The sequence below is a fragment of the Pseudopipra pipra genome, chromosome 9, assembly GCF_036250125.1.
Source record: "Pseudopipra pipra isolate bDixPip1 chromosome 9, bDixPip1.hap1, whole genome shotgun sequence".
Taxonomy (NCBI): domain Eukaryota; kingdom Metazoa; phylum Chordata; class Aves; order Passeriformes; family Pipridae; genus Pseudopipra; species Pseudopipra pipra.
This window is the reverse complement of record NC_087557.1, coordinates 24,887,534-24,900,842: the sequence shown is the minus strand read 5'-3', so window position 1 is coordinate 24,900,842 and position 13,309 is coordinate 24,887,534. Positions and strand designations below refer to the sequence as shown.

The 13,309-nt window shown below is 41.6% G+C and overlaps 1 protein-coding gene across 4 annotated transcripts in view; it reads right to left on the bottom strand.

The window, feature by feature from the left end:
- The window catches only part of BEND5 (BEN domain containing 5), a 907,022-nt gene that overhangs the window by 84,564 nt on the left and 809,149 nt on the right, over positions 1 to 13,309 (bottom strand). For all 4 annotated transcript variants that reach the window (XM_064665265.1, XM_064665267.1, XM_064665266.1 and 1 more), the window contains one exon: positions 2,288 to 2,450. In XM_064665265.1, coding sequence (XP_064521335.1) covers positions 2,288 to 2,450 — 163 coding nt within the window. The remainder of the gene's footprint in view (positions 1 to 2,287; positions 2,451 to 13,309) is intronic.

Below are 13,309 nucleotides of genomic sequence, written 5' to 3'. Positions count from 1 at the left end.
CAATAGCATCACAGTGGGATGAAAAAAGTCCTAAGAAATATATCTTTGGAGGTAGATTTCCATAGTATTTGCCCTATCAGTTCACCATTCTTGGGCTCATTATATTTCTTCATTTATTTGCTTGCTGCCTGCATGTAGCTGGATAGTTAATAGAAGCAGCCCTGTCCTTGGAGGCCAATAGGCATTGACTGCCTGTGTCTTTGGTTCAGGTCCATTAAAAAAATTGAGCATTAATTAATCCCTGACTTGCAAATAGCTTGGAAGGGCTGTTCAGACTAAACTGGAATGCTCTGCAATTGTTTTACCTTCAATCACAGGCACTTCAGTGATGTGAAACTTCTTCCCCTGCCAGGATAGGATGTACACAAATGCAGTGGCTACTCCTGTGTTGGATCAGACCAGTCTAGAGACTATTTCAAGCAGCTCCATTTCTTTCTCTAACTAGGAAACCGCACATGTGAGGAAGAGCTGTCATAGGCAGCACTCTGATAGAATTCCTCCATTGAAAAGGAAATAATAAAACCTACCAGGGCAGAATGCCAGTGGAGCATAATCCATGGGCAAAGAGCTTCCTCTGCCTGCTGTCTTCCAGGCCAGTCAAAACCAACTTCTCCTGTTCCAGCCAGCCAGGTGAAACTCTAACTGTAGAAATCAAGCTGCTGCTTGAGCTTTCCATACATCACCTCCAAGAAGGATCTCTGATTTGGGGGCCTGTTTTCTGTGCTCCAGCTGCTGATGGGCACAATGACTGAGCTGAGAATGGAGCAGCTCTGCCTGAAGAAGGCAAGGCAAACCAAGCAAATAGAGATGTTAGACCCCACACGTGAAACTTCTGTCTGGTGGAGCACAAACCAAGAATCTTTATGGAAAAGGAAACTAAGCCAGCACAAACTACAAATCATGAAGAAAAACATATACAAGGGAATCGTAATCTCATTTGTATAGGGGCTCTTTCCTCACTGTAAAAATTGTTCTTGATAAATAAGGAAGATAAATAAGCAGCTGTCAGTACAATGAGCACTAAGTGAGGAAAAAAATTAAAGGTGAAACCAAGGCATGGGTTCTTGAAACACCAAAATACCAACTCAAGAAAATAAATAGCTAAACCTTACAGCAATGAAAGTTTTTTTCCTCAGTGGCAAGATATACTACATAGGCATTTATGGCACAAAGCTGTTCCTTGGAAACAGTTAACCTTACAGGGCAAAAAGAGCTTGTATTCCAAATGCTCAAGCCTGATAATTCACTTCAATATATTTATCCCCCTCCTGCCCCCAAATTTCTCTTTCAGTGGAGAAGTCAAACCAGAAACCCCAAATAAATAACACTTTCCCTGCTCCCTGTTTCTCAATCTTATTGCCTCACAGTGTCCACATATACATGGATGATGAAGAATTATGCCTCGTATGAAAATTTCCCCCTTGCTACACTAAAGCTTCCCCGGTTTCCAAAATGCAGTGGAGAGGTAAATAGGCAATCACAACTAATCTTTCTCCCTCTGCAGTGTTTCTAAACCTGTGGAAATTTCAAAAGCTGCCAAGATAGAATGACAAAATGAAATAAAACACCCAAGCTTGAAGTATGGTCACTGGCTATTTGATTGAGCATAGTGACAAAAAGAAAAAGAAACACATAAAAGCAGATCATGAGACCAGTCAGAACAATTCTAGAAATGGCTGATACATTGAGATAGCCAGATGGATATGTGTTTTTTGAGGAATGAAACATTGCTTCTATTTGAGCACTCAAAAATGCCAACAACTTTGTCGGTTTTGTTTTCGGAATTCGCTTTCCATTTCTTTGTCAACTGGCACTAAAGATCTGTCCCCGAGGCAGCTGCAGAACCTAATGGATCCTTTAGAGCCTTTTGGCTGCAGTTCAAAGGCAGAGAAGATGTTTTAACTCAGTACCAAGGATGCACTTTCAACTTGCTATTAAAACAATACTACAAACACAGGGATAATGAGAGAATAAGGAGAGAAATGAAGAAAGAAATGGAAGACTGTGGAAGGGAATGGATCACAGGCTCTCCAGGACTAGTTTCTATAATAAGTGCGTGAGACAATCTCCTACAAGAGGGAAATGGCTTATTTGATCTAATGTCTTTCTCTTCTTGAATTTCCACAGTATGGGGAATCAATATGAGGGAAATTAAAGCATCGGGAGCAGACTCACATTTCCACTTGTGTGTTCCCATCTCAGCAAACTCTTTAGTGAGATAGAAGTATTTACCTTAAGTGCCCAGTTCGTATGTGCTGCAAGGGGAGGATGGATTTCAAAAGGATACAGGCTTCTTCCGTGTAGGGGACAGCAGAAGCAGGTCCACCCAATATGTAGCTGTAGAATGAGACCTCCAGAGTGTAGCAGTAGGATGTATCATTTAACAACCCACCAAGGAAACGCCGGCCTGTCCCTGCTTTCACAGCATCTCTGTTGAACGATGTACTGGACTGCAGGAGGAAAAACACAGGGACATGAAGAGAGTTCAGGAGTGGAACAACGGAAGGAGTCTGTTAAAAGAGAAAGCAGCTTCATTCACATTGCCCAATCTCATTTACGCTACAGGAGACTGAACTGTTTTCTGATTATGGCCTGGAGAGGAAGCACGGTTCTGGCACACAGACTGTAAATAATGCCTCACAGACTTCCACAAAATTGATCTCAGTTCCCTAGTTATTTCAGGTTTTCTCCTCCCCTTTTTGGATAACACAAAGCAAGTCTGTCATATGCATGAATTGAAAGCGAGCCTTCCAGATGCCCCATGGTCAGAAGTTAAGCTGTACTCTTACTTGGATATTGGATTCCTTCTTCTCTACTGCATTCCCCTGTATCATAACCATTTTCCCCCACCCCTTAACCTGGACTCTCTTAATCAAAGCAGAAATACAGTGGCATTTACGTTTTGGTGAAACTTTCTCACCTAAGACATTTGACTGGTTCTTAAATTAGGTCACAGAAATTTCCACTTCACTAACTTAAATGTTAACTGGGTGTTGCTCTCTGGGTGGAAAAATATACTGCACTATTCTACAGCATTATCAGCACACTATAAAAGGCAGTATTTTGTGCTATTACTGAAGATCTGGCTTTAAGAACCCTACAGCTTTATGACTATTCATTTGAGGGGTGGAGGGGAGGACTCCAAGTATTTCCATAAATGAGTTTTAGCTCTCCTTTGAAGGCATGACATCTGGACACTAAAGGGCAGCTCATCTTCAGGTTGTTTGAAGTCTCAGAGCTTGTTCCTACCAGCTAGACAGAAAAATGGATTCTGATTTCATTTTGATTTTCAGACTCTATTCACAGACCTTATAACCATTAGACTGAGCCAATCTGGGCTCAGCACAAACTAGTGACAATCACACAAAAAAAAAGATCCAACTTGGATCTGTTGTATAAAAGGTCATAATATCTCCTGCTGTAAGAATTTTATGTTGCCAGTGAACACAAAGGGCCCTTAACATAGCTTACTGTTCAGTCATTGTGCCCATGATGAATTCTCTGAGCTATGCTGTGTCCTCCTAAGGAGCCTTAAGGCTGGTAACTTTTCTTGCTAACACATTGTCAATATTTAGGAATTCCACCTCTTACCAAAACCAGGGAAAAGAAGATTTCCTTTTCATTTAAAAATTTAGATGCAGTGGTTCAAAATGTTAAACTTCTCTAGGCTGAGAAAAATCAGACTCAGACTGAAATGAGCAACAATTCTTGATGAATAGTGTATGCCAGGAGATATAAAGAGTGGAAATACCTGTGGGTTTATTAACATTCTGAATGTCTTGAAGTCTCTCTCATTTGGAAAAAGGAAGGTTTTCCAGGTTAATTAGAATAAGATGGAATTGGGTTTCTTATTAGCATTACATATAGTTGTTTCCAAATGCAACTTGTCTTTGTGGTAACATAATATTTAACTTTGTGGTAATTGGTACACAGAATTCATTCTGCTACGTACATATAATATAATTTCCACCAAATTACACAACAGAAGCCTTCAGGATATTCTGAATACCTATGGGACAGGGAGGTAAGGCACACATAAGGAATGTTGGGGAACTTAACTGTTAATCTGATACATGCAATAAAATACTTGAAGAGGTCTACAAGAGGGAATGTTCTCTGGCTTCCTGCAAAAGAAGCCTTCAAAAGTCTGCTGAGACCCTGAAACTGAGGAAAGCTTTGTCTTCAGTTAAATTTCAGAAACATAAAGGAAGATGATCATGCTCTGGGGATTGCTTCCTAAGTCAAGTGAACACTGCCTTCAGAGGATAGTGCTTTGTGTTCAAACAAATGCCTGAGGTGGAACTTTTAATGCATGACAGCATCAGCTGGACGGAGTCAGCTCAAAGTAAGGAGACAACTAATGTGTCAGGACACGATATTGGGGGTTGTGTGCAGAAGCATCACTCACAAGGGAATGAGTTAATTCTCTGTGTTTGGCACAGGGAAAACAAAGAAAATGTGGGAGAAGTGACTCAGTGAAGACATTAGGGATAGAAGTACCTCAGTGAGTAGGAGACTTTCTGATACAGAGTATCTATGAAGATTATGGAATCTCATCAACTATGTTTAAAAAAAAATTGTACAAGTATTTGCTGAGTACAGTTCATGTCTTTGGGGTACAGTTTGCACATAAAGTCCTTTTCCTATTTTCTATAATTTTAATCAGGCTAGAAGGTTATGAGTAGAATTCCTCATAGATGATTCTTGGGATAAATCTTACATAATATTTTCATCACAGTTCTTGGCATGGTTAAGGACAACCATGCCAACAAAATTTGGTGATGATACACTTTGGAATGAATCATCATTATGGAGGAGGTTCTGAATATCATACAAATAAAAAACCAGTGGGATGACTTTGAGGGCCAGAGTGATTGTAGTCAGATGAAACTCAGCCACACAAGTGCCAGGTCATACACTGAAATATAATAAACAATCTCTGCTATAGGCTGAAACCTCATCAGCTGGAAACAGATGAAGAGAGAGTTTGATGTGTTACTTCACTGAAGTGATTTTTGCTTTCTGGCAGAAATTGAATGTAGTTATTGGCAAAATTATACTTGCCGTATTTCAAAAGTGAAGCATAAGTAGCTTAAATAATTTGAAGAAGGTTTTGTAAAAGGCCAAAAAAAGAAAATTTGGATCTTTCCAGAGTTTGTATTTTTATAATGCTATTTTGTGGGGTTTGGGGGGTTTTGTTTTGTTTTGTGGATATTTCTCTCTCTCCCCCTTTTTTTTTCTTTTGGTTGGTGTTTTGTTTGTTTAATAGAAAACTTCCAGTTTCAGCTGTGCAAAATTACTTGAAATGGCAATGGCATTAATAAAATCCCATGTTCATTTCTTTGCCAAGTAGTGCTGCATTTCCAGGAATAAAAAGAAGCTGAACCTTCATTTAGGTCCACAAATGTAGATTTTGGAGGTTAAAATTGTCCTCATTTTTAAAAAAAATCTGATGGCATAGACCAATTTGATGTCTTGAGTGAAAAGTATAATCTCTCATTTGACTCAAGAAGGTTGGGGTAGAGAGAACATAACACATACGTGTTTTGAAACAGAGGCTTGGGCTTGGCTCTAAAGCAAATATTATAAGACAAAATGTGATTTGATATTTTAGATGATAAGAAGAAAATTGCAGATTAAAGAAAATTTAGGTAACGACAGCAGCTACTTGCTGGAGTCCAACCTTCTACTCACTATTTCAGGTCAGGATAAATGGAGTGGAGAAATAAACAGGCAAAACTTTGACTCCTCCCCACAACTGACTTGGAGTTTTGCATGCACATTTATTTAATCAAACTCAAATCTGGGGAAAAGAGGGATGGGGTGGCAAGAGGGGGGCAAGAACACAGGTCAGCTTGTCTGCAAATGAGTCTCTTGCTTTTCTGGGATGATGTATTTCCCTAAAGCAAAGCTGAACTGAACTCATCATTAAACAAATGCACTGAGCTGGCACAGCAGGAGAAGAGCTAAACAAATATTTATTTCTCCAAGGCTGAAACACATGGAAGTGTCAACAACAGCAGCAGCAAGAAGTAAAGTCTGGAGGGTGGGGGAAAACCAAAGACTTTGAAGTTCCTAAATAGTGATATTTGTATAAAATCAACAACAATACATTATTAAAACACACAGATACATTAAAGCTCACAGAAGGACTTTACTTCCCAGCTGGTGTGAGAAAACTCAGTGAACAAATAGCTATCTACAGGATTAGGAGCTGCCAAGCAATCCAGTTTAAAGGAGCAGAGAAGAAAGGGTGAAGGATTCCCTTATCTTCTGGTGGCAAGAAACCCACTAGAAAACCACCCTTGGATTTCAAACACATTTGGGAGCCAGAAGGTGTGTTGACCCTCTCTCTACATCTGAGGCATTAGTGGCAGCTTACTCAGGCCTTCCTACTAGATTTCATTCCTCCTTCCCATTCTGTGCTGAATAGTTTCTAAGTGGCCAGTTTCCCCGCTGGGAATGACAGGGAATGAGCAGCCAGGCAGTACAAAGACATTTGTGAACCAATTGGACTGTATTCAGACATTGCAGCAGACTAAGATGCTTGGAGGGAAATAAGGGGAAAAAAAAAAAAAAAAAGGGCACGTAAATTCTTTCTGGAGTGGTTTCAAAGCAGAAAAAAAATCTTGGTCCTTGGTCAGATCTCTCAATGTGCCAGAACCCCTGTCCCCAGGGCAGTGTTGTCTCTTGGCTGGTAAGGACACTACCACACAATGTCTTTCCTCAGTGAATTCAACCCCCTGGTAGCCAGCTTGCAAGCTCAACAGCTTGGGCAGCTCCCATAGGGCTGAGGGATACTCTTGGTTTCTCAGCACTGCTCCATCTTCCTGCTAACAATCACTGGGATGAGTGCCCCGAGCAGTCCATGTTCACAGACTAAGGGCAGGCAGGTTGCTGATTGCCTCTGCATGCCCGTGTCAATTGGTCACAAGAGCACTTCCAAAAAGCAAAGAGGGAGAACAGCACTTTTCCAACACATCTGAGACTGAATTTTGCCCAAGTCCACCCTCTGTAGTCCTGGTGAACTTGGAGTCTGAGTGGTTCAGTGTGGTGGGCGCTTCAACTGGTGGGATCTCGTCCCCAGTGTATGTAGAGGGGGACGACTTCAGAGGGGACCTGTGCTGCTTCAGCATCAGAAAACCTCGGGCTGCACAAAAGGAAAAACTGGAGGCAAAACCCAGTAAATCTGGATCCACTTTTCAGTGGAAAAAGAGATGCCAAAAAAGGCTGAAATGTGAAGCAGGCTGTGTCCAGCTGGTGATGGATGGGAGCTTACCTTTTACCGAGGGCAGGACAAAGGGACTTTCTCCTACAGAACTTGTTGGAGAATTAATCTTTGTCATCTTCTGAAATTGGTCAACACATTAAGTAAAAGAGGAACAAAGTATGACCACAATGCAAGTCAGACCTTGCCAGGCTCCTGTCATGGGAACCAGGGTATGGACTGCACATCATTTATGATCAGCCCTAAGGTGTTTCTCCAACCCGGAAAGAAACAAAACAAGATACGAACGACTCAGAAAATCGCCAACCAGACAGAAATCTGATCACAGGCTTTGATAGATTGTAGAAGATGAATTTCTGTTGTATCAAGGTCCAGGGTGTTCCTGAAACCCATCAGATTTTACCAGCTGTTCACATCTAATGTCACACAACTGATTGTGGATGTGCCCACGGAAGGGAGTAGCGAACTGCAGATATCTTAAAAAATCTGAGCTCTAGTGTCCACGTGAATGTTTTCCAGATCATTTCTCCTCACAAACAGAGTATCTGCATGAAACTAAGACTTCAGAGATCTTCCCAGTTGCTGTTGTATCTAGATGATGTAGGTCCAGGAAGTGCTTTACAATAGGATGTAGCATGTTCAAGCACATGCTCAAAAATCAGAGAATCATGTTAGAAATCTTTCCAGGAGAAGAGCAGAGACAAAAAACACCAAGAGGATTAATAATTAGAGAATGGTTTCATATTACAACACATAAAAATATGTTGGGTCACCCTATGCCATTTCTATAACTGTACTTCACAACTTAACCTAAGTACTCCTAAAAAAAACCCCACTCCAAAATCAGAAAAATGTCCCACGGTTTGCTCATTCTGTAGTTGAGCAATAAACGCTTTACCTACTGGTATAAAGTGGGATTATGCATACAAATTGTTTCATGTTCTCCATTTATCAATATCAGCAATAGCCAAGTGTAATCAGGACTCAATTACAGCCTCACCAGAGCTATCCACTGAGGCTGCTCTCATAGACAAAGAACAAGCTTTTTATCCAAAGCAGGTCTGACCTCTATGAACCCTCAACTCACTGCCCCAGTGTAGCAAAAAAAAAAAGTGATAATAAAAAGTTAGTAGTTAGTGCTCTAGAAAAAAGGAATGACACACTTGTCATCAAGGAAGAATAGACGTGCCATTGGGAAATGGACTGGAGCCCAGACAATGTCAAATCCATCTCAGTGGAGAGTTTTACAGTATCAGCTATAACTCACTCACTCTCATTTTCTAGAATGCTTTATTGAAGTCTGCAAAAGTTAGAAAGAGAGCACAGAAAGGCACTGGCTTTGGAATCTTTGCCAGAGAAGTTTGCAAATAGCAATGTTACAAACTGTGACCCTTCTGTTTGCCCCTCCTCAGGGAGCTATAAGAGGGGTACCACTGACATCTCACTCTTTCCTCATATGGACAGAGCCAATTCCTACCAGGATGTGTCCAGCATTCACTGCTTTCACCCTGCCATTCTTGCAGCTGGTTGCCCACTGAGCTATCTTACAAGTAAAACTTATCTCCTTACTTCTCTGGAAGCATGGAGGAAACTTCTCACTTCAAAAGCCAACTTAGCTCTCTCATCACACCCATCTCTCACCAGCTCCATTAACTCTTTTAATAGACTGGAAAATATATGTGTTAGTGTTTTGGGGTTTTTTTGGTGATAGACTATCAACTCCATGCCAACTGGGTCTGGAGACTTGGAAATCATGGCATTTGGGAGGCTGCTATCAGGCAGCCTTCTTCCAATTCATTTGACAAACAAGCTACTAAGTCAGCATCTAAAATGTAGATGGAATTATTTAACAACAACAACAAAAAAAGATAGCAAAGAAAAGAAAAAGAAAAAAAGATCCCCAAAGCAGACAGCTGATCTGAAGGAGGTAGCAGGCAAAGATAAGGATTCTGGAAGCAGAGATGTGATGAAATGGGAACAAAGTCAAAATTACTCCACAATTCATCTCCTCTTGCAGCTTTGCCATGTTTCTGGTGCATAGGAGGAAAACATCTCAAAATCAATTGTGACTACTGAAATTTGGGAAGAGGAGGTTTTGAAAAGTTGAGGGTCATTTCAAAGAGGAATCCCATTTCTTGAAGTTTTTCCAGTTCCCTTAGGAACAGCCAGATTGGACTAATATTCCTGTGAATAGGGCTCAGTCACTCTCACAGATGGTTCTGCAGTTGACAGCATTTTGTTTCGTAACTTCTGTGCCTGGTAGGAAACACTGAGGTGGGCAGCAAAGTTTGGGTTTAACTGGGGAATATTCTCTGATCTAGAATTTGATTTGCAGAAATCTGAGAAAAGGCATGCAGAGGAGAACTGAAACAGTTTGACCTGTTCCAAGAATGTGAGAATGCCTAAAACTGAAATTTGAAGACTAAATAGCCTCAAATCCTAGGAGATTTTCACCATTCCACTAGCTGTCTCTTTTTGCCTTCTTCCTCCTGCTCAAAGGAAAGCAGAGAGCAATGACCCTTTCTGTAGGAGTACCATGAACACAACCTGCCTAGCACCACATTCTCAGGTTTTAAAGAGCAATTCTCCTCAGAGAAATAACAGTTTAAAGGTACATTGTCACCACACACACATCTGCTCCCTAAGGGGCTTCATTATCCCTGTAATGTACCATTAAGGAATACCAGAACTTTCCAGCTCCCCATCCCTCCCAAGTGTCTTTCAGTCATGCCTGCTTAAGTTTGCTGATAAAAACACATATTTGCATGGTCATTAGCAGAGAGGTTGGAAGGAGGGAGCTTCATAAGCTCTCAGTTTATGCCTCAAGACCAAAACTACCAAATGAGTTCTCTTTTTTTGGAAGCTCTGTAGTCAGAAAAGTAACTGGGCTTCACGCTTCGGGGTTTCAGCTGTCCACCTGCAAGAACTACAGTAGCTGTTCATTTTACTGCTCATTAATATCTGTGCTCTGCTGTACAGCTCCAGGACTGAAGCAGGTCTCCACAGCCTGCTGCCTGTCTCTGCACCTTGTACCAGTCACACTGGCAGCACCAGTGCAGGGGCTTGGCCTGCAATCCACATTCACCAGAGTCCATCCTCACATGTACTGAAGCTGCTTGTACTCACAGCTCCCACCTCCCCCAGTGCTGCAGCACTGAAGATGCTTATTGAGTCCACTGGCTTTGCCACAGCAGGTGGAATCCAAATCAAAACAGCAGCTCTTTTGAGAGAGCTTCCTAAACAACACCTGCAGCACCTTCACAGAGTCAGACAAAGGTTTCCTTACAGAGCTGAGCAGCCCATCACAGCCCATTTGGGGAAAAAAAAAGAGGAGGAGGCAGATTTCACTCCATCCTATAAGCAAAACTCAGAGTTCCTCTTGCTGCTGGATTTTGCCATCCCAAACATGCACACACAGAGTGTACCATCTCCCAAAACATCCCTCCTCAGCTCTTCTCAGCTCCTCCTTCAGTGAGTCTGCAGCTCCCTGTCACCAGAAGTGCACTTAACCACATGTGACAATGTCACCTACTCAAACATTAACCTATGCCCAACCTGTCATCCATTAACCAGAGTTAGTCTGGAACTTTTCTCCCTTTAAAAAGACAACTCAAGCTGCAACCAGTAATAGACACAAATAGGGGATCTCAAAATGCTTCAAGTCTTAAGCTCTGCCAGGGCAGGGTTAGGTTGGATATTAGGAAGAAATTTTTTACAGAGAGAGTAAAAATTCCAATCAGACATTGGAATGGTCTGCCCAGGGAGGTGGTGGATTCACCATCCCTGAAGGTGTTTAAGGTGAGACTGGATGTGGCACTGAGTGCCATGGTCTGGGAACCATGGCGGGGTTGGATCAAGGGTTGGATTTGATGATCTCAGAGGTCTTTTCCAACCTAGTTGATTTTATGACTCTATTCTAAGAAAATATGTGCTTTTCCTCCTGTTTTTTTACTGATAGCAGCCTCTGCTTCTCAGAGCACATCCTTCCCCAAAGATGCCAATGGTGGCACTTCCTAGTCTAAGCTCTGCAAAATAATCACACTGTTTAGAAAATAATTTGAGTCTCTGGAGTTCTCACTTTCTCCATTTGTCAGGAGAAAATGAGACGTTTCCTCAAAATATACAATAAAATAGCCTCTAGCAACAGCCTGCAATGCTTCTCTTTACAATAGTTTTATGAGTGTGTGTGTGTGTGGTCTCCTGGGAGTGCTTTCATAATCATTTATACAAATGACAAAAACTTAGGACAATGCGAAGCAGAAAGGAAAATACACCCATCATGCACACCGTTGCTGTCAATAGTCTGAAAAAGTGGTTTGCTCTACGGAAAATAGATGTTCTGCTCACTTGTAGGCCTAAATCAGGAGGTTACAACCTTCCTAAGGAGGGACAGCATATTGTACATTGCTCCCAGGACAACCTAATACAGCCCATTGCTCAAACTCCTTCTAGGATCTCTCACTGCTCCAGAACAGTTCTCTGAACCAGAGTTGTGTTCTACATATGTTAAAATATCACAGAGCTAAAGAGGTAATACCAAAAAACCAAAAAATCCTAGGAGGGGAATGGGTGTCCAGTTCTTAACCAGCTTCCTACCCCTCCTTCATAGCACAGTTTGTCCCAGCTGAGGGAATTCACAGTGCTCTGCAGGAGAAGCAGCTGGCATGGGAAATCTATAGGAGCTCCTTTCATTTGTGCTGCTCTGGGAGGCTGTCACCTGCTCCCAGCATGTTGACATTAGGTTAGAGTAATGAGGGTCTTTGAAAATACACCATAAAATTGCTATGAAAACTTGTTTCTTCTGTGGATTTTCTAAATTTCTACCCGTGTGAGGATGGAGAAGGGACTGGCAACTGCTATGTACACAAACAACAAGTCAAGAAGGTACTAAAAAAACCCATTTTGCTCAAAAACTTCTTCCCCTCCCCGCCACTTTTCCTTCTCTTTGCAATACAAATTCAACCCTCTGTATACAAAGAGGGGTGGACTGGTGCAGCACAACCTAATGGAGCAGTTTCACTTTGCTGAGACTCTCCAGAGGGCACAATTCTTGTGAGACCAAAGCCTATAACACTTAGGAACACAGGCTTTACAATCTGTTCCCTGTGCCACCAGAAACACTTTTCCTCTCTCGCCTCACCCAGCCTCTAGGAAAAATAAATAAATAAATGAACTTATGGAGCAACACGGCCAAGAAGCATCGAGCAGAAATACATCCCAGAGGGGTGCTAAAGCACACAATAGCTGTATTTGTCTTCCTGGATATGCCTCGGTACAAGGCAACAAAACAGGAGGTAGGATCATTTGTTGTGCTGAGGTTTTAAGAGATTTCTGAGTAGATCTGTTAAGCTTGCATGATGTTAACAAAACCTACCTGAACACAACAGCTTTGGCCTTTTGGGACAAGAGTCTTTTTTTGCCAAAACAGAAGAGAGGCACTTAGGAGACGATGGTGCAAGTCAGTATGGAATTTACTTCAGGATAAATGCTAGGCCTGAGCAACTTTCTGATTGCTTCCTGCCCAGCCATATGCAACACCAACTTGTTCTTTATTATTTCGGAACAGATTATTGGGATTTGGTCATTTAGTGTTCAGGAGTTGATATTACTCTCTCAAGCATTTGTGCCAGCACTTCCTTCATACATGGCCCAAAACACACTGGGATTAATCAAAGGGATCCCAAGACTAAGAGAGAGACGTCCAGTCAGGGTAAATCATAAGACCCCACGAGGTTGCTGTGGGAGAAGGTTTTCTGGAATGAACATGTCTTCTCTAAGAGAGCTTGGATGAAGGGGGTGGTGTTGAAATGAAAACAACAGACCCAGAATGTGTGGGTCAAAGGCAATAGGTAAAATATATAGAGAGATTAAAATATTTTTTTTTGTTGCTCAGTGTTTGATATCCAGACCAAAAAAGCCAAAACAAACCAATCGAACAAAAAACCACAACAAAAAGTACTAGTGCAAGTAATCCCATATCTGAATTTTCTCATATTGCTGAGACAATGATACGCTCCAAAATATGTTTTAGTTAAAAGCATTATGGCACTGGGGTTAACAACATGTTTCCCTAAAGGAAAC